General features: G+C 42.6%; 1 protein-coding gene across 1 annotated transcript in view; it reads left to right on the plus strand.

Annotated features, from left to right (window-relative positions):
* CCDC57 (coiled-coil domain containing 57) overlaps positions 1–21,541 on the plus strand; it is an 821,470-nt gene that overhangs the window by 495,074 nt on the left and 304,855 nt on the right. Inside the window, exons 11-12 of the mRNA XM_078653761.1 lie at positions 829–1,057; positions 8,055–8,237. Of these exons, the coding sequence (XP_078509887.1) occupies positions 829–1,057; positions 8,055–8,237 (412 nt within the window). The remainder of the gene's footprint in view (positions 1–828; positions 1,058–8,054; positions 8,238–21,541) is intronic.

Here is a 21,541-nt window from a genome sequence, read left to right on the forward strand (position 1 = left end):
AAAGCATGCAGTACATTTCGATTGGTGTGTGAGTGCTGAAAATACCAGTTCTGCATGCAATTAATTCCCTATGATCCAGATGAAAACACATAATAGGAAATATTGACTGGGCTATAAATAGGGCCAGTGGAATTATGTAATAGCGCGGCAGCCAAACTTTTCACATACGTGTAGATTTGCCACTCCTGCCACACAATCCCTCATCTGCTGCATAATCTACAGATATTAACATTAAAACAAATAGTTTTTAGCTCAAATGGATCAAAAGTTAGTAAAAAGGCAGCAATGTATGTTGGAAGGCACGTTCTGAAAAGCTGGTCACTTTTCTGTAGTTTCTTGCTAAATTTGGGTGTTAAACTGGTACTAATAAGATGCATCTAATGCCCAGACAGTGTTCACAAGTTTAAAAATGACAAAATAATGAAGTAATACTATCACAAAATGTACTGCATAATTTGCCTTTTTATTTGCCGCATAATTTGCTCAACCTGCCGCATAATTTGACCCTACCCTGCTACTGAATTCCAGTGGCCCTGGCTATAAGTGGCACACAGTGGTATCTGTATTTACTGGGTCCAGTAAATGCCGCACCCTTTCCCGGTGCCCTTGTAATGAGTGTCTGGGAACGGTTTTCTTCCTTTCCATAATGTCATAGAGCTAGCATTTCATGTTAAAACTGTAATTTTACTTCTTGTGTTTTTTATAATATTTATGTCCTGTTTTGATACTCCTTATCAAACTATTTTTTCCAAGTCAGATGGCCATCTGCTCCTATTATTGTGTTTAAATGAAAGCCTTTCAGAGCTTCAGCCTTCTGTCTGATTCTAGGCTGACCCTGGTGATGGGAAGCACCTTCCGGTAACCGACTTCCCGTCTGGAGAGATTCGGAAACTGCAGGAGCAGAACTCTGGGCTCCGGGCGGTCATCGCAGAGATGAGGAAGGAGATGGAGGCCCTCTCCGAGCCCACTGGGCCTGTCGCCCAGAGTGAAGCCAAGGCAGACGAGCCAACGCCAGCGGCGTTCCAACAAGACTCTGCTCGAGACTGGAGAGACCCAGGTTGGTGTAAAACAGCTTTAGGGTTGGTGACCTGGGAATATTTTGGATGGAACTAGTACAGCCAGCAGTACTGTAGCCAGTGCGTCATGTGCCATAGTACAGAGAGTGGCTTCTGTTTCGTTTATAAAACACATTAATAGTCTGGTGTCAGCGGGTCCCGGTGCCGCTGTACCTGCTGCACCAATGGAAGCTGAGCCTCTGGCTGCCAGGTACGATTGAGTAATCTGGGCATGCGATGGGATGTCCCAGTAAAGCAAAACTTGGGGTCCTGGGGATTGTTTCAGTTTTGTAGCGTTCTTACATGTCACAGGGTCACATTTTGTAGCATAGATGCAAACTAAAATATGCACGTAGCAAAGCCGCTAAATCTGAACTTGGACCTTGGAAAATGGGTACAATGGTTATTTTTGTATTGCAAGGATATACTACAAAAATAAAAATAATTAAAAAAGGTAAACACGGCGCTGCCTTAAAGCAGTTACCATATTCTTGCAATAACAATGTTAAGTAAAAAAAAAATAGCCAACCTACTTAATATTAATAAAACAGTGCAAGTGTTTCTAACAGGAAAATGTAGTTAAACACTTGTAGAAAACCCGTTTTATTCGTTTTAGTACACCTCACAAGAAAATATAAATTTACTGTTGAAATTTTTTTTAACTAAAGGCTTTGAATTAAATGTATCCCGAAGTCGTAGTTTAAACACACCAGGAAGACTATGTTTTGGCTAAGATAATGAAGCCCTGGAACTGAAGCAACCCTCTACCTAGGTGGATATGCGTTTGTGATCAGGCAAAGACACCATCGCGCTCTCTTCAAGAGAGTCAATAGCGAAGAGTGCTTATCCACTGACCCAGGCACGTTGCTGCAGTGGGAAGAGGCAAAATGAGAATGACAGGTGAACACACCAGCGAAGGAAATGGGCTGACCCAAACACCCTCTTTTATGTCACATGTATCTATTGTTATTTATGATTGTTTTGTATTATCAGAGGTTGGTGAGACAGCTGAAGCTGTGTCTAGGTCCCACTTAAAAAGAGTAGAGTAAGTTGGGGATCCTTAGGAGTAGAAGTGGCAGTAGTGGTTCTTTCTACACAGAATTGAGCTCATGGAGGTTAGATATGGTATTTTAGGTAGATATTAAAAATACATCAGCTCTTTAAGGATGCATAAGGTAGCCTATGTATTAAATAGCGCTGTGCGTCTTGGAAAAAAACGCATATTTTCATGTAATATCTCAGCCACTATAGTTGAAGAACCTCCCAGTTTCTCTTCTCTGGTGAATCAAAAGCACCACTCTTCTCCTTGTTATGTAGAACGTGGTTGAATTGTTTTCCCCATTGAGTATGTGTAGCGCCCTATTGCTGTTCCAGCTAGGTTTGGACTATTTTAATTACATTATATACATACATTGACGTTGGATTGTATTCTCTTGCTTCTTACTATTCATCATTCCCAAGTTGTTTGGAATGATCTATAATTCCTGGAAGGAATAAAAAGTGTCTCCGAGTAAAAGGTGTCACTGTGCTAATTGTCTTGGAGCTCTATATAGTGGTCCTTTAGTGCTCTTAGGCCACTGCACTTAAACTCGCACAACTAGCCCGGATGCTGTTTATTCCACCCACCAGGGACATTATCTTGCTGCTTCCCTCTTTTTCCCGGTGTGCTGCCTCTTTTTCCCGGTGTGCTGCCTCTTTTGCCCGGTGTGCTGTTCCCCTTTTTTGCCCGGTGTGCTGCCTCTTTTGCCCGGTGTGCTGCCTCCCTCTTTTGCCCGGTGTGCTGCCTCCCTCTTTTGCCCGGTGTGCTGCCTCTTTTGCCCGGTGTGCTGCCTCCCTCTTTTGCCCGGTGTGCTGCCTCTTTTGCCCGGTGTGCTGCCTCTTTTGCCAGGTGTGCTGCTTCCCTCTTTTGCTCGATGTGCTGCCTCTTTTGCCCGGTGTGCTGCTTCCCTCTTTTGCCCGGTGTGCTGCTTCCCTCTTTTGCCCGGTGTGCTGCTTCCCTCTTTTGCCCGGTGTGCTGCTTCCCTCTTTTGCCCGGTGTGCTGCTTCCCTCTTTTGCTCGATGTGCTGCCTCTTTTGCCCGGTGTGCTGCTTCCCTCTTTTGCCCGGTGTGCTGCTTCCCTCTTTTGCCCGGTGTGCTGCTTCCCTCTTTTGCCCGATGTGCTGCTTCCCTCTTTTGCCCGGTGTGCTGCTTCCCTCTTTTGCCCAGTGTGCTGCTTCCCTCTTTTGCCCAGTGTGCTGCTTCCCTCTTTTGCCCGGTGTGCTGCTTCCCTCTTTTGCCTGGTGTGCTGCCTCTTTTGCCCGGTGTGCCGTTTCCCTCTTTTGCCCGGTGCGCTGCTTCCCTCTTTTGCCCGGTGTGCTGCCTCTTTTGCCCGGTGTGCTGCTTCCCTCTTTTGCCCGGTGTGCTGCTTCCCTCTTTTGCCCGGTGTGCTGCTTCCCTCTTTTGCCCGGTGTGCTGCCTCTTTTGCCCGATGTGCTGCCTCTTTTGCCCGGTGTGCTGCCTCCATCTTTTGCCCGGTGTGCTGCCTCTTTCGCACGGTGTGCTGCCTCTTTCGCCCGGTGTGCTGCCTCTTTTGCCCGGTGTGCTGCCTCTTTTGCCTGGTGTGCTGCCTCCCTCTTTTGCCCAGTGTGCTGCCTCTTTTGCCCGGTGTGCTGCCTCCCTCTTTTGCCCGGTGTGCTGCCTCTTTTGCCCGGTGTGCTGCTTCCCTCTTTTGCCCGGTGTGCTGCCTCTTTTGCCCGGTGTGCTGCTTCCCTCTTTTGCCCGGTGTGCTGCTTCCCTCTTTTGCCCGGTGTGCTGCTTCCCTCTTTTGCCCGGTGTGCTGCTTCCCTCTTTTGCCCGGTGTGCTGCTTCCCTTTTTTGCCCGGTGTGCTGCTTCCCTCTTTTGCCCGGTGTGCTGCTTCCCTCTTTTGCCTGGTGTGCTGCCTCTTTTGCCCGGTGTGCCGTTTCCCTCTTTTGCCCGGTGTGCTGCTTCCCTCTTATGCCCGGTGTGCTGCCTCTTTTGCCCGGTGTGCTGCTTCCCTCTTTTGCCCGGTGTGCTGCCTCTTTTGCCCGGTGTGCTGCCTCTTTTGCCCGGTGTGCTGCCTCTTTTGCCCGGTGTGCTGCCTCCCTCTTTTGCCCAGTGTGTTGCCTCTTTTGCCCGGTGTGCTGCCTCCATCTTTTGCCCGGTGTGCTGCCTCCATCTTTTGCCCGGTGTGCTGCCTCTTTTGCCTGGTGTGCTGCCTCTTTTGCCCGGTGTGCTGCCTCTTTTGCCCGGTGTGCTGCCTCTTTTGCCTGGTTTGCTGCTTCCCTCTTTGCCCGGTGTGCTTCCTCTTTTGCCCGGTGTGCTGCTTCCCTCTTTGCCCGGTGTGCTGCCTCTTTTGCCCGGTGTGCTGCTTCCCTCTTTTGCCCGGTGTGCTGCTTCCCTCTTTTGCCCGGTGTGCTGCTTCCCTCTTTTGCCTGGTGTGCTGCCTCTTTTGCCCGGTGTGCTTCCTCCCTCTTTTGCCCGGTGTGCTGCTTCCCTCTTTTGCCCGGTGTGCTGCCTCTTTTGCCCGGTGTGCTGCTTCCCTCTTTTGCCCGGTGTGCTGCTTCCCTCTTTTGCCCGGTGTGCTGCTTCCCTCTTTTGCCCGGTGTGCTGCTTCCCTCTTTTGCCCGGTGTGCTTCTTCCCTTTTTTGCCCGGTGTGCTGCTTCCCTCTTTTGCCCGGTGTGCTGCTTCCCTCTTTTGCCTGGTGTGCTGCCTCTTTTGCCCGGTGTGCCGTTTCCCTCTTTTGCCCGGTGTGCTGCTTCCCTCTTATGCCCGGTGTGCTGCCTCTTTTGCCCGGTGTGCTGCTTCCCTCTTTTGCCCGGTGTGCTGCCTCTTTTGCCCGGTGTGCTGCCTCTTTTGCCCGGTGTGCTGCCTCTTTTGCCCGGTGTGCTGCCTCCCTCTTTTGCCCAGTGTGTTGCCTCTTTTGCCCGGTGTGCTGCCTCCATCTTTTGCCCGGTGTGCTGCCTCCATCTTTTGCCCGGTGTGCTGCCTCTTTTGCCTGGTGTGCTGCCTCTTTTGCCCGGTGTGCTGCCTCTTTTGCCCGGTGTGCTGCCTCTTTTGCCTGGTTTGCTGCTTCCCTCTTTGCCCGGTGTGCTTCCTCTTTTGCCCGGTGTGCTGCTTCCCTCTTTGCCCGGTGTGCTGCCTCTTTTGCCCGGTGTGCTGCTTCCCTCTTTTGCCCGGTGTGCTGCTTCCCTCTTTTGCCCGGTGTGCTGCTTCCCTCTTTTGCCTGGTGTGCTGCCTCTTTTGCCCGGTGTGCTTCCTCCCTCTTTTGCCCGGTGTGCTGCATCTTTTGCCCGGTGTGCTGCTTCCCTCTTTTGCCCGGTGTGCTTCCTCCCTCTTTTGCCCGGTGTGCTGCCTCTTTTGCCCGGTGTGCTGCTTCCCTCTTTTGCCCGGTGTGCTGCTTCCCTCTTTTGCCCGGTGTGCTGCTTCCCTCTTTTGCCTGGTGTGCTGCCTTTTTTGCCCGGTGTGCTGCTTCCCTCTTTTGCCCAGTATGCTGCCTCTTTTGCCCGGTGTGCGGCTTCTTTTGCCTGGTGTGCTGCCTCTTTTGCCTGGTGTGCTGCCGCTTTTGCAATTTCCGATCCCTGCATTAGGTATTTTCTCATTATTTCTCAATTCCAGTTGGCTAAAGATAAATAGGACAAAAGATTCCCCCTGTTTTCTTTGCATTAATTTTCAGATGGGCTTCACGCAGTGTAGTGGGTGTTTGACAGTTCTTGGTAGCTGATCCTATAAAGGCCTCCTTATTGTGCCTAATAAATTTTCACCTTCTGAGGTCTTGTCCTATTGTGCTGAATATTCTAAGGGCCAAGGAACAGTATTACATCCATGTCAAGGAAGGGACAAGTATCGAAGGAGACTCTTAACACCATTTTGGGATGTTAGCTCCTGCACACAGTCTTAACATCACTAAGCCATCAACACCTGTGTGAGGACTGCAACACACTAAGAGCACTCTGAAAACAATCCGTGTTCCAAAGCCAAAATAAATCCCCTACAGATGAGTGGTAGCTATGGGCCAACTCCCCTCTGTGTGGGACTACGTTAATCTCCTTCAGGGTTGTAGAGTTACACCACCAATAAAAGGGTTTACTTTGTCTGGTTGTCACGTCACAAGAATCGCCACAAACTACCGCATCCTCCTCAAACACAGCTGTGGGAAGTGGGTTCATTACCATTGTCAACCCAATTTGTTCTTGGCATAGAAATGCCTGACTTGCCTTCTGTGGGTCAAAGAGTTCTTCCTTAACCTTTGGTTCCAGTTCAGTCTGAAGTATCAACATTCATGTTTAGAAAATGACCAAGAACATGATCCTTCGGAGTATCTCTCAGTTTCTCCTGAGTAGTGTTTTTTGGAGTTGTGTCAGGGAGATGGAGCTTGCCTATTCCACAGTGTTAACCAGATGATGTGGGGTCTCCATTTTATATTTGTTTTTGCTCAAGGCTCCCCAGTGTACCTCACCAATGTACCTCCAGTTGCACTAAACATGAATGGTGACACTTTCAGCACAGGTCTTCCTAATGACCTTACTCCTTCCACATTGGAAACCAGGATATCGCCGGTGTCATCTGACGAGACATCCTCAACAGGCTGCTGACTTAGTGTTTCATATGATGATGCCAAAGGCTAGGTATGCTTTGATTGTGCTTTTTCACACGAGCTGGTATTTTTGAGGCTTTTCTTAGACTCTTCTCTGCGTTGGTGCATGTGTGCCTTGACTGGAGAATGTTTGGGACAGTGATAGAGACAAACACAGACATTCTGAAGGAACTAACCATGACAAACATACCTGGAGTCAACATTGACTAACCTTAAGAGGAATCTGTTACTGTTGTCATTTCATTGCCTGAAACATCACAGTAGCCGTCTTCACTTGCCATGTTGATGACAACAGAAGAAAGTGTGTATATCTCACGCTGCTCATCAAATGCAGATATAGACTAGTTGACCTTTGTTTGTTTAAGGAAGGAAGGGATGGTGCAGCGCCATGTACCATGTGCAGTGTCTAAAATGATTTAAAAAAGATGATAAAAATGTCTAAATTTTGAAACTTGAAAATAAAATTTAAAAAAAAGATTTATTTCAGACAGAAAAAGAAGTCTATGGGTTATATTGTTGGATTTTCAGTAAAACCACTCTCAAAAAAGAGTTGAAATAAGAAAGCAGTATTGGTATATGGTAAGTTGACTTGTTAATAGAGGCTTGGCCTTACTGTTGGGAGCCTAAACCCAGTGGTTTTTTACAGATTAATATGCAGCACACATCAGCAGTAGTGGCTGAGCACCAGATGTAGGGGTGCTGCAGCCTCAAATGAAGTGCCCTAGCTCTAAGCACTACGCAAACAAATGATGGACGGAATGCTGAATAAATCATACATTCACCCCCAGTCAAGAAATCTGGGTTAAATCAATCATTCTTTTACTCACCATGCCACCCCAGTTTAGACCCAGCCCTATGCAAATCAGTCTTGAACCTGTGCCTCATGGGAATAGTCCAGACTGAACTGCCAAGCCAGGTCCTCACTGGACCGGAAACAAGCATCCTGGGACCGGTTTCTGGGTAACACCCTTCATCAGCCAGGCTAGCTTTAATCCAGTGGCACAGTGAGCAAGGGCTCTAAGCACAGCAGGCACATAGAGGATACAGTCTTTGCTACGCATTTAGGGTCCCGGTTCCATACACAGAGACCCAACTCTATACAGTGTGCATCTGCTTCTCTGCAGTAACAAAGCTCCCTGTGCTGTGCACACATCAGCCATAGATACTCAACTCCAAGCTCAGGCCAGCTCCAGGTTATTGCCCCAGACCTATTTCTCCGGACCAACAATCCCAGGAGTCCATCTCCAGCGATAGTAGCCCACCCTCTAGATGCAGCGCACAGCTCCAGGTGCAGGGTCCTCTTTGTAGTTATTTCCTGATGCTCTCTGAAATCACAGCCACGCTCTAGGTCAATGCTGCTATTATTTGTTCTTTGATTACAATGAAAAATATGTTCTCTTTAGGTTACGTCGCATCTCTGGAGGACGAAGTACGAATTTTGAAGCAGAAATGCAGGACTGCAGAGGAACAGTTAAAAGAAATGTCCAGAGCTCCTAGAAGATCACCCCCAGTGACTCCTGTGCCAAAAGTTTCAGCTGAGAACGCCTACATCCAGAGCCACGTGCAGGCCTTGAATGAGACCATAGGTATGTGTGCAGATTGGTAAAGGAGAATTACACAAACACTAAACCTTTAGAATCTGATAACTAAAAGGTGAGTTCGCAATGTATGATCAGCAAACTAATAGCAAGTGCATAGACATTTAGCAGTAGGAAAACGATAAATACTTCTGCTATATTCCATGTGTGTTGAGTCACACAATTCAAGCACAGAAAAGCACTAACCCCAAATGAAGGTAAATTGCTATAATAAACCCATTACCACCTTAGCCAGAAATGCTAAACACTCAGTAGAAAACGAAATCGGTGTTAGAAAACCAATTAAATCTACCAGGTCAGTACTTGAGGACAACTTTACCAAGATCTCCTCATGGTTCCTAAATCATGATTCAAAGTGAGAAGTGATGCTAAATGTGTGGCCCAGGAGTCCTCCCTCTCTTAAATAATACAAAGACCTTTCTCTTTATTGCTTCTCCACCACTGTTGTTGATAACCGGGCAGATAGTGATGTTAGCTGTAATTTTCTTCTATGTGCTTGGAGGCATTTCAGTTAGTGTTGTGTGAAATAAAAATGATCTAAAGCAAATTAAAATCCGCGAGGTAAATCCTGAGATTACTTACTGATAATTTTCAATGCTCAGATATAGCTGTCTAAATAAATAAATGATAAAACTTTGTCTGAATAATAAGAATCATTACAATCGTTAGAACATGGAAAACCATATGCGCAGTAGTTAATAAGATAAGTTAAAAATTATATAAAAAGAGAGCCCACTAAAATGTCATCAATCTCAACAAATATGCTACAAATATCGTTGATGATTTAGGAATAACATGCTGTACTAAAACATTGCTACCACATAAACACATCCTAAAAATAGCATATCAGATGTCTATAATCACCATAGATTCAGTGGCTATTTAGATGGCCGATAAAATACCTCCGTGCATACATATCATCATTACATTATTCCCCTGTTTTGGATCAAGGTCAATAAAGTGCCTCCGTGCTTAATTCACCATACTGAACTACATTATTAAAACCACTTTTTATAAGAATTAAACGATGAGCATTGTAATCTGTAAGGCAGATTAGAAACTGAACCACGACAGGACTCGTGCAAAACGATATCATGGCACATGAGAGAACCGCTTTAAGCGCTCTTGCAGTTAGTACCACTAAGAAACACTTCTTTATCCCCACTCCGGCATCGAAATCTATATGGTAAATGCCAGGATTTTTTAATGTATTCTTTAACCAGTTTTTCATATTTGCCTGCCTGCCTTTGTTCAGGCCAATAGTGTAACTGAAAGGTCGTGACCGGGAGAGTGATTTGGCCATGGATTAGCCACACTGTGGATGGTAATTCAGCCACTGTGAATGGAAGACTGTCCAGTTTTTCAATTTGCAGCATTGTATATTTAGCTCTCCTTTGTGCCATTTCGATCAGTTAGATTGTATTCTGAAAACAGACGTATTGTTTAGAAAAAAATAATTAAACATATACATATAATATATATATATATACTTACTTGATAATTCGTTTTAATATGTATTGTAATAACTTATAGATAATTAAAAATATCATAAATTACAAATTCATCTACACACATACAATTAATAACATAAATAAAAATAAAATAATTATGCAAAACAAATTAAAAAAATTAATTTACTTTTAATATTTTTAACATTAATTATATAATACATTAACTAAAACAATACAAAAAATATTAAATAACAGAGGGAATAAAATACTATTCCAACTCCAGTAAGGAAAATGTTGGATAGCGTAGGGGTAAAAATTACTATTCCAACTCCAGAGAGTGCAACAGTAGGGAAAGTGTTGGATAGCGTAGGGGTAACAATTACTATTCCCACTCCAGAGAGTGCAACAGTAGGGAAAGTGTTGGATAGCGTAGGGGTAAAAATTACTATTCCCACTCCAGAGAGTGCAACAGTAGGGAAAGTGTTGGATAGCATAGGGGTAACAATTACTATTCCCACTCCAGAGAGTGCAACAGTAGGGAAAGTGTTGGATAGCGTAGGGATACAAATTACTATTCCCACTCCAGAGAGTGCAACAGTAGGGAAAGTGTTGGATAGCCTAGGGGTTACAATTACTATTCCCACTCCAGAGAGTGCAACAGTAGGGAAAGTGTTGGATAGCGTAGGGGTAAAAATTACTATTCCCACTCCAGAGAGTGCAACAGTAGGGAAAGTGTTGGATAGCGTAGGGGTAAAAATTACTATTCCCACTCCAGAGAGTGCAACAGTAGGGAAAGTGTTGGATAGCGTAGAAGTTACAAATAACATACTTATAAAAAATCATTAATATTTTTAATTATTTAAAAAAATTATTCATTGAATTAATCTAAACTATTTACAAAAAACAATAAATAATTATTTTAAAAATAATTACCAATTAATAAAAATTAATTACCAATTAATGTAAAAGATTTTATAATTTATAATTCCTAAAAAATCAATAATTAATTTAGTATAATTAAATTACTTCCCACCCTATTCCCCTATAAACCCATAACCCGCTACAAACATAATTATCGACCCGCTATGGTACTAAAATACAACATTTACTTAAATTACATTTTAAAAAAATACATATTAAATACATAATATACATAAAAATAATATAAAAATCGATATTAGTAACATCGATATTACTACTATCGATATTAGTAACATCGATATTACTTACATCGATATTAACAAAATAGATATTACTTACCTCCGAAATTCTGTCCCTTCGATATTAAAAAATTCGATATTACTTACCTTCTATATTATGTCCCTTCGATATTTAAAACTCGATATTATGGTATATCGATTTTAAAACATCGATATTTTGTCTGCATACAGGATTTGTGCAGGAAATGATTAACAAAATGTTGGTAACAGTACAATTTGTCATATACTGATGAACCCTCTAATATTTCATTGTTAGAAAATGCAGCAGTTTTCTCTAAATCAGACAACATGTTATTTACTGTTCAGTGTCCCAATCATCAGAAAATGTATTGGAGGTAATTAAATCACTTAATGCGATTTTAAATACATGATTCATTTTTAAAAGTTCGGTTGGTCTGAATATGTTGAAATCAACCTTGTCCCATACTATACCATCGGGTATAGGAACAGCTGTAATGTTCACTGATGACAAGTCTCTTTGTTCACGATGTGATGATGGATGTGGCTTCAGTAGAATGTTGACCTTTTGGGCCGTGGAACCTTGTTGAAGAAAGTGTCCATTGATAAGCATACTAAAAGTCAATTCTAAGCCTAGCCAGAAAAGAAAAAACTATATCCCAGAAATTACCCAGAGTTCAATCCAAGGCGATACCAGGTATGTCTTTTGAAGAAAGAGAAAAAAGTTATTTAGTTCTTATTTGAATGGTGTTTTGGCTGGCGTTGTTTCCGGCTCGCTTGGATCCAGAGAAAACGTTTCAAAGTTAATGAAATAGCCAGAAGTGTTCGATCAATTGTAGGAATTGCATTGGGATTAGTTGAAATGTTGTTTTCCTCTCGACGAGGCATGTTGATGTAGACATCTGTATTTGGTCTAATTGCAACTTGTCAATTATTCAAATTTTTATTTTGAATTTGAATGTCTGGTTCAAGTGGAAAAAGTTCCATAGCATTGTTGCTTAGTCCTTCATTCCTTACAGGTGGCTCCTCAAATGTGATGAGTTTTCCTGTTTGAACTTCTCGGATTGTAGCTAGAGGAGGGAGTCTGCTACAGCGGAGTCTACTAGGCCTACTGTTTAGTATCGGCCACATAGTGTGGTTTGATTAAGTCAATTGAGAGACATCTGTTCTCCTTTTTTCCGGCAAGAGGCTGGAGCAGCACAGTGCTTGTTGAGTGTACTGCAAGGACTGGTACAGGTTTTCTGTAAGAAGGTCCAAATGACTTTTTTCCGCAATTTTCTCTCTGACCAGATCCCCGACTTTTGGGATCCAGACATGGCTTGCCCTGACTACCTTGACTCCCTCTATGGCGGTCTGCTTTAGATGGACATTGCTTTGTTTTGTCCTGTATTCATTTAGATCCAGTAAAACAGCCAAACGATCATGGATATCAAATGGTTTTCCATCCGCCACTGCGCCTTCACAATCAAGATCAGGTACCCACATTTGTGTCCCAAAGAGGACCTCATATGGAGTGACACCCCCTAGAGAGCTTCTTGGCTGGTTGTTTAATGCACGCAGTAGCCCATAAAGGTGTGTGACCCAACTACCGCCTTTGCCTAATACCCTAGCTGTTAAAGATTGCTTTAAGTCCCAGTTATTTCTCTACACAACCAAATTTCCCTCGGGATGGTATGGAGATGAGAACCGCAATGCTACGCCCATTCCTTCCATGGCCTCTTTGTAAACCCGAGAGCTAAACGCAGGACCACGGTCAGAGTGTAACGTGCTAACTGCGTATGTATCGATAAAGACTTGCAAATCTTTTATAACAGTTCGAGCGTTAGCAGAATGCTGAGGCCATACCCATAGGAATCTTGAGCATGAATCCACTGCTACCATGATATACCTGTAAGCCTCGTCCATTTTTATGGGGACGCAGTGGTCCAAGTACACACATCCGAGAGTTTTGTCTGACTTTAGTAATGGCGTCTGTGCCAGACTTGCAACGGTGGAACCTTTCATCTGCTGGCAGATGTCACATTTCAAGACGTAGTTTTTAGTTTGCTTTGTTAATTCTGGGCACCAATAGCACTGTTTCAGTAAAGAAATAGTTGCTGTAATACCTGTGTGCGCAAAGCCCAAACCCTCGTGTGCAGCTAATATTAAACCTTGCCTATGAACCATATTTGGTATTGCTCTATCCCCCACTCCAGGAATCTGAGCATATGGAATGTCTTGTGCATCTAACTTGTAGGAGTATTTGAGTGGAAATTGTTTAGGTACTGCTGTGCTGCCTTTGCGTGATGCGATGACAGCTATCATTATATCTCTGTCTATTCTTGTTTTTGATCAAGTCAGCACAGCTACGGAAGCCATGCGAACAGACCCCTTTGGGGCTTAATCAGCCAATGAATTCCCTTCAACGTGAACGCCATCACGTTGATGACTCAGTGTATGGATCACGTGAGTCCTTGGTAGCTCGGATTTCAATTCTTCTACCAGTTCCAATAGCTTTTTGTGCCTACTTGTGCCCCCTTTTGCGTCTTTAAACCCGTTTTCTTCCCAATGTTGTAAGTATTCATTGTACGACTGGACACAGTAAAAAGAATCACACACGATTAGTGTGGGGAATTCTCGTTAAGTGCTTTTAATTCTGCCAACTGAGCCGTGCAATCTCCTTGAGATTGCGTTTTCGTGCAACTAGGCTGGAAGTTTCCATCACGCATGCGACCTTTAACGATAGTACACGCCGAAAAATATTGCTGCTTACTTTCTATAGCGGGTTGCCCTTATCTGTCAGTATAAATAATATAGTCATACTGATCTAGAGGCAAGATTTCATTTGGTAGAGGATATTCTTGTTCATATTGCAGAAATGCTTGTGTTTTTGAACTTGGATCAAATCTGTATTCAACATCTGTCGCAGTAAGACAGTTAGCCCATTGTATCCATCTTGGATGTAACGCTTTTGCATTTGGGATGCTGGCCTTTGTAACAGCTTCTAAAGCCGGTACGGAGTTATGACAATAATGCGTTTCCCCTGAGCCAGTGCTCTTTCTCTTGCTAGAAAGTGGTACAAAAGGGGGTGGTGATGGACGGAGCATCTGAACCAATCAAACACTCACACCCAGTCAAAAGATCTGGGTTTGATCCATCACTGTTCTTTAGCCCACTCTGCCACCCCAGTTCAGACATGGCTATATGCAAATCAGTCTGACCCTGTGCCTCATGGGAACAGTCCAGCCCGAACTGCCAAGCCATGCCTTCCCTGGACCGGAAACAAGCTTCCGAGGACCGGTTTCTGGCATTACAGCCGTCTTCAGCCCGGCTTGCTTGAATCCAGTGGCAAAGTGAGCAAGGGACTCACGTCTGAGCATACCCTGCCACACTTATGGCGGCCAAAAAGTGGTACAAAAGGGGGTGGTGATGGACGGAGCATCTGAACCAATCAAACACTCACACCCAGTCAAAAGATCTGGGTTTGATCCATCACCGTTCTTTAGCCCACTCTGCCACCCCAGTTCAGACATGGCTATATGCAAATCAGTCTGACCCTGTGCCTCATGGGAACAGTCCAGCCCGAACTGCCAAGCCATGCCTTCCCTGGACCGGAAACAAGCTTCCGAGGAACGGTTTCTGGCATAACAGCCGTCTTCAGTCTGGCGTGCTTGAAATCCAGTGGCAAAGTGAGCAAGGGACTCACGTCGGAGCATACCCTGCCACACTTATGGCGGCCAAAAAGAGGTGCAAAAGGGGGTGGGGATGGACGGAGCATCTGAACCAATCAAACACTCACACCCAGTCAAAAGATCTGGGTTTGATCCAGCACCGTTCTTTAGCCCACTCTGCCACCCCAGTTCAGACATGGCTATATGCAAATCAGTCTGACCCTGTGCCTCATGGGAACAGTCCAGCCCAAACTGCCAAGCCATGCCTTCCCTGGACCAGAAACAAGCTTCCGAGGACCGGTTTCTGGCATCTCTTGCTACAGCAGTCTGAACTGCTGTCAGGATTTTTTCAGTTGAAGTGAAACGCATTTCTGAATTTGTGTACAGGTGTGATTTGTAAGCCATTGGTACAGTTTCTCCTTCATTAAAGGTTAAATAAGTGTACCCGCATTGATCCGCGATTATTTGGATCACTAAGTGCCGTACGTTTACGCGTTTGGAAGTGTCTGGAAGCAATCATGTCTTCCTGGAGTAAACGAAGAATATTAGTATGTTCTTGTGTCCAATCTCTGGCTGAAAACTCAACTTAAGTCATAAAAAAGGTTTTATTCTTTGTGTGTAATCTAAAATGTATGCCTTTCTGAAATTTAGGAATCCTAGTATTGATTATAAAATTTTTATTTTGGAGGCTGGAGCACCGCACACTTTTCTATAAAGTTAAGTGCCAGACTTTTGCCTTCACTTAACAGCTCATGTCCTAAAATTAGGACATTGAGATGGGCTATTTTGGATTTTTTAAAGTTACATTTGTAGCCCTCTTTGGCAAATCCCAGAACAATGATGCTTACCCTGGTCAAGAGCCTCTCTAAATCGTCGTCTGTCAGATAAATATCATCCCTGTAGAGGCCTGGCAGCAACCAGGTCTATCCGGGAGCTCACCCTTAGTCCCTTAGGTTTCAAAGCATTTAAATCAACTTCCACATAAATGGTCCCAAATCATTATACAAGATAAATTACATTATTACACATTTACGCATGTGTTTCAAAAATTTATTTACTATTGTTCAGTACTAGTTATTCAAGCTGTACTCAGTATACAAACCAAGAGGCAAACAGTGGTAAGTTCCACACTATACATAACATTGAAAAAAATAAGAAAATTTACAAAGAAAATTCCCAATGCATTTCGGATCACTTTGACCCTTCTTCAGGGGCATATGGCTTAATCTTGAAAAAAATATTCATTCCAATGACATGTGCGTCAGTTCCTTGTCAGGGCACTACAAAAGTAATATAATATGATATCACAATCAATACTCTCATAATGTACATGTTTAAAATTTAGGTTTAACTATAATTTCTCTGTGCGTCTAGAAATGACATCATGTGCTGAGCAAGCGACCAACACCAAATAAAAATCCAAGGCTCATGAACCAGTCCCCGTGTTCAAAAGATTAGTGTGAGTAAACAAAACTCCCAAACCTGAACCATCAGTGTGTCGTCTTAGCAGGCACCCAAGTAACTCCCCACGTGCATCACAAGTGTCTAAATTCAAATCAGTTCCCATTAGTTTGATGTATAAACGGTCTTCAGACCACTCACCATGCCCGTCAAGTTCAAAAAATATGTAAAACGCTATCCACGTCAGTCATATTCTGCAAATGGCCAGAAGCGAATTAGATACTGGTGTTACCGCCTCAATCACCATTAAATTAGGAATGTTCAATGCATTAATCCTGAAAAACGCTTACCCCAATACTGGCGGTTCACCCTCTGTGCTTTTATTCATATGTGTGTATCTTTAAAGGGGATGCCTCCAAAAAGCCGTCTGGAACAACTATAAACCAACAGGTCCGCAAAAAGTCAGGTTGTAAATTTTCTTATTTTTTCAATGTTATGTATAGTGTGGAACTTACCACTGTTTGCCTCTTGGTTTGTATACTGAGTACAGCTTGAATAACTAGTACTGAACAATAGTAAATAAATTTTTGAAACACATGCGTAAATGTGTAATAATGTAATTTATCTTGTATAATGATTTGGGACCATTTATGTGGAAGTTGATTTAAATGCTTTGAAACCTAAGGGACTAAGGGTGAGCTCCCGGATAGACCTGGTTGCTGCCAGGCCTCCACAGGGCTAGTTTTCAGAGAGTTGTGGGCACAACTCATCACCGGGTTGCTCCTAAAAATAGTTTTAATAAATAAGCACACACGTGTAATTGGTTGACTAAAGGAGTGCAGGTCAGTTTCAATACAGTGCAGTTTAGATACGGCCCATTCAACGACCAGCACCCATTAAACTTATAAGATTATGGCTTCTTTTAGAGAGATATCGAACCTCACACTAAATCAAGCTGAAACTAAAGTTTATGGAACAGAAGAAGCAGCAGACATTTATGCATTGATCGAACAGGTTCGTACGTTCAGTACATCGAAGGGCACCACTTCACAAATGTTGAAGCAATTGGAATACACCATGCGTAAGGAAGTGAATCAACGTTTACATGCGACAACATTGATAGAATATCATAAGGTTAAGAGAATCCCTAGAGGATTACGCATAGCGCTGAAACCGATGCTGTTTAAATTCAATAAGACATTTATGATAAAGTGGCAGGCCATTTTAAATAAATGTTCGTTGGACTTAATTCTCTTGATCATAGAGGAACTCTCACAAATACTAAAAGATTTGCAGGAAGATATATACAAGCTCCAGCAAGATCTTACAAAGAATATACCAACTGAGGATTGGACGAAGATACTTGAAGACATCAACACAAGGTTGGATGTGCATGCGAAGGAGGTACATGATCGTAAAATTCACTAATCTTTTGAACACGGGGACTGGTTCATGAGCCTTGGATTTTTATTTGGTGTTGGTCGCTTGCTCAGCACATGATGTCATTTCTAGACGCACAGAGAAATTGTAGTTAAACCTAAATTTTAAACATGTACATTATGAGAGTATTGATTGTGATATCATATTATATTACTTTTGTAGTGCCCTGACAAGGAACTGACGCACATGTCATTGGAATGAATATTTTTTTCAAGATTAAGCCATATGCCCCTGAAGAAGGGTCAAAGTGACCCGAAATGCATTGGGAATTTTCTTTGTAAATTTTCTTATTTTTTCAATGTTATGTATAGTGTGGAACTTACCACTGTTTGCCTCTTGGTTTGTATACTGAGTACAGCTTGAATAACTAGTACTGAACAATAGTAAATAAATTTTTGAAACACATGCGTAAATGTGTAATAATGTAATTTATCTTGTATAATGATTTGGGACTATTTATGTGGAAGTTGATTTAAATGCTTTGAAACCTAAGGGACTAAGGGTGAGCTCCCGGATAGACCTGGTTGCTGCCAGGCCTCTACAGGGCTAGTTTTCAGAGAGTTGTGGGCACAACTCATCACCGGGTTGCTCCTAAAAATAGTTTTAATAAATAAGCACACACGTGTAATTGGTTGACTAAAGGAGTGCAGGTCAGTTTCAATACAGTGCAGATAAATATCATCCACATAGGACAACGCTTCTGCATCAAATTTTTTAAGTAACTCTGTTACTCTTGCTGAAAATACAATGTTGGAGCTTGGCCTACTGCTCACTCCTGTGCATATGTATGTTTAAGGTGAACAGGAACGTGGTCGGAAAATGCAGGAAAAATGATACTTTCTCTCCTGGGGCACTCCATTACAAATGCATGCAGCCAATCTTGTTCTGCTAACAGGATGTCATAACCAGATGATAAGTTCTTCCAAAAAAGACCTTTTACTTTCCTGAGCTTGTCCCCCTCCAACTGGAGTGTTATTTCATATAACTTACGTGGAACGCTCACCCTGGTGTTTCCACCGTGATGTAATCATTCAACACCGCTGTCACCAGAAATTCCTTCAGGTTCAGGCGAGCTATTGTTACTTCTGCCGCACTGTCTAGCATCATCAGAGCCCATTCCCCGTACAGAAGTTGTGTCCTCAAAATTCTGTGCATGTCTGATTTTCAGGCCAGCAACTTTCTTTTTCTTAAATTGAGGTTTTGGATTTTGCTTATCTTCTTTTTTTAGAAGTAAAGTCTTGATTACGCTGTTTGCTCTGGACTGTGTGCACTCCTCTCTATTTTCTCACCGTCCTTTCCTTTCGGAGGTTTTCTTCGAGCCCTTAAAGGAACAAGAGGAACGTGTATCAGTATCCTGATACCTGTCAGGTTTCCTAATGTTATCCTTATTCCTAAGGTTATACCTCTTTTCAGAGGGCTGCTGTGGAGGAGACCTACCTCGGGATTGAGATCTCTTGTCTTTAGAGTTTTCTTTTTTATGATCCTACTTCTTTTTAGAAGAAGTAGGTGTCTGCTTGGAAATGTCCTTTTCAGGACTGCCCTGTAGTTGAGGTTTTTACAGCTTTTCCCCCAAACTATCTCTGCCTAATTCTGCATACGCAGTGTCAATTATTTTGGGAAGTTCAGCCTCCGGAGTTAACGGGCCAACCTCCCTTAGGCGTTGGCGGATTGCCACTATAAACTTCATCCCTAAGTTTAAGGCAGGTTCTGCTCCTTAGTCATTTTGTTTTTGTCTTAATACATCTGGTATTACTGCTAATGAAGGAATACCATGAGTTCTGGTATATATGGCAGCAAAGACTAGACCCCAAGAGGTGCACTCCTCTAACTGTGGTGTAATCCTCATGGGCAAACAGATTGTAAACATTCTGTGTTTTTCAAATGGTGTTGTATTTGGGAATACTGCTTCTAACTGGGTTATTTTCTGAGCTACCCAGAAAGGGATTTGTCCACATTTTGTGGGCACTTTGCCCCTTACTGCGTGTAATGTTTGTGGAGTAATTTTAGTACTAGTACTCTGTGTAAGAGCTGGAGTAGGTGTAATTACTGATTCCGTAGAGTTTTATCAACTCTTTCATTTGAACAAGTAATTCATCACCTGGCAATGTGTCAATGTCTGGATGTGGTGCATAGGTCGCTTATATCGCCCATGTTGCTCCTGATCTTCTTAAAGGACCAAGCCTTGCTCTTGTTGTTGTGTGGGGTAGGGCGCCATTAAACCAGAAAATATGTTCCTGGAAGATAAGCGGAATCTCAATCACCTCAAACGGAGTGTAAGCCGCTGGAACTTCTTCATATGTGTAATAATGAAAAGTTTTTGTTACAGCATTCGCTGCTGGGAATGTAACCCATGAGTAGAATACCTCTGTTTTGAAATCTTCATGTGCCTCTATCACGAATATTACTACACCTCCTCTGGGTGCTAACCCATGTTTGAGTAGTTTAATTGTCTGAGTTTGTCTTACTTTGGGTGCAATCTGTATTGCATCGGAATCTTCCTCATCATCGGGTAGTGCTTGTTTTTGTGGGTTTAAAGCTGGTGTAGTCACTGTGTATAGAACACAGACGACCTTTCCAAGTAAACTTAGAAAAGGTTTTAACAGATAATTGAAGGGCGTAGGGTCAAAAAAGCCCAAGGATCAACAGTAGAATTTTCAAAGTTCTTTATTAGGCAAATTTGTATTTAGGTTCAAAACAGAAAGTTCATCCAACACGTTTCGTTCTCATAGAGAACTTCGTCAGGGCTGAAAGTGATAGAGACAAAAATCAATATACACAGAAGAAAAAGTAAACAAAAAAACGAATTGGAAATGGAAGAAGGGCAACACAAAAGAACAAAAGCAACATGGAGAACTGATCAAACATTGATACAAATATACAACACAATCACGAAAAATACATAAACAATTGAATAGAACGCACCAATAATCACGACGCTACCATTGAACAATTAATTTGTACAAATGTGGAGAAAAAGACAAAGAAAACAAAAAGTGAAAAAGAAAGACAATCATACAAAATATTTATATACACATAAACCATAGACACAGAAAGTGTCTTAACCATTATTAGCCTGAAAACACATGATATATCCAGATGAGCACACTCAATACCTCAATAATCCAAAAACGGTGATGCATATAAAGCATTTCGCTAATGGCCTAATGAAGTGACTGACACATTTCTTAGGCAAGGGGGGCATTCGATAATTATACATTCCAATTAGAGAAACATTTGATTACAAACCAAGAAAATATAATAAGAGAAGAAAAACCTGATATATTGCAGAAAGGTTCGATAAAAATAGAATTTAAAAAAAGAGAAGACTAATATAGTAGGGAAGTGGGTAGAAAAAGAGACCATACGGTTTTCCTGTAGGTGCAAGGAATATTCAAGCAAAGGTGTCTCTCCTTCTGAGGGCAATAACCCTTCGAAGGGGGAAATGGAATGGCTTGGCAAGCGTTAAGTGTGGACACATAAAACCTGGACTGTGTAGGGGACAGATGGCCACTTGATGTTCTCAAAAAAACACTTAAATATAATTAGTCTGTATCGTGTGAAATAAGAGAGCATTTTCTAGATGCAGGGAATATTCAAGCGATGTATCTCACCTTCTAAGGGCAATAACCCTTCCGAAGGGGAAATAGAATAGCTTGGCAAGAGTTATGTAAAAACACATAAAACCTGGACTGTTTGGGGGCCTGAAAACCACTTGGTGTTCTGAAAAGAAAAAAGGAATTGAATATAATTAATCTTTATCATAAAAAATAAAGAGATTAGGGGTGAATAAGGGGAATCATAAGCAAGGGGGGGACAATAATAAAGAAAGAACAATGTATCTAACCTCTGTACGGCACAATTCCTTTGGAGGTCACCGTCCCTATCTCAAATTAATGCCATCCAGTGAGGCTCATCAAAGATGTAGACATATCGGAGTCTAAAGTGACAAATGTCAGAGTTGTCATAATGTCTTTAAAAGTATAAAAAAGGTAAAAACCATCATTGCTGAGGTCTCAAGTCTTACCTGAATAGTAAAGACGCAGACACACAATAAAGTAGATTCTCCAGGCAGTAACTCTGGAGTTATAAGAGAATTACCCCGCTGCCAAGTAGGGCCTAAAAAGGAGAAAGAGGAAATTGTTAATAAACTCTATTGAAAAAAGATGGAAAAA

Source organism: Lissotriton helveticus, chromosome 7 (assembly GCF_964261635.1).
Source record: "Lissotriton helveticus chromosome 7, aLisHel1.1, whole genome shotgun sequence".
Classification (NCBI taxonomy): domain Eukaryota; kingdom Metazoa; phylum Chordata; class Amphibia; order Caudata; family Salamandridae; genus Lissotriton; species Lissotriton helveticus.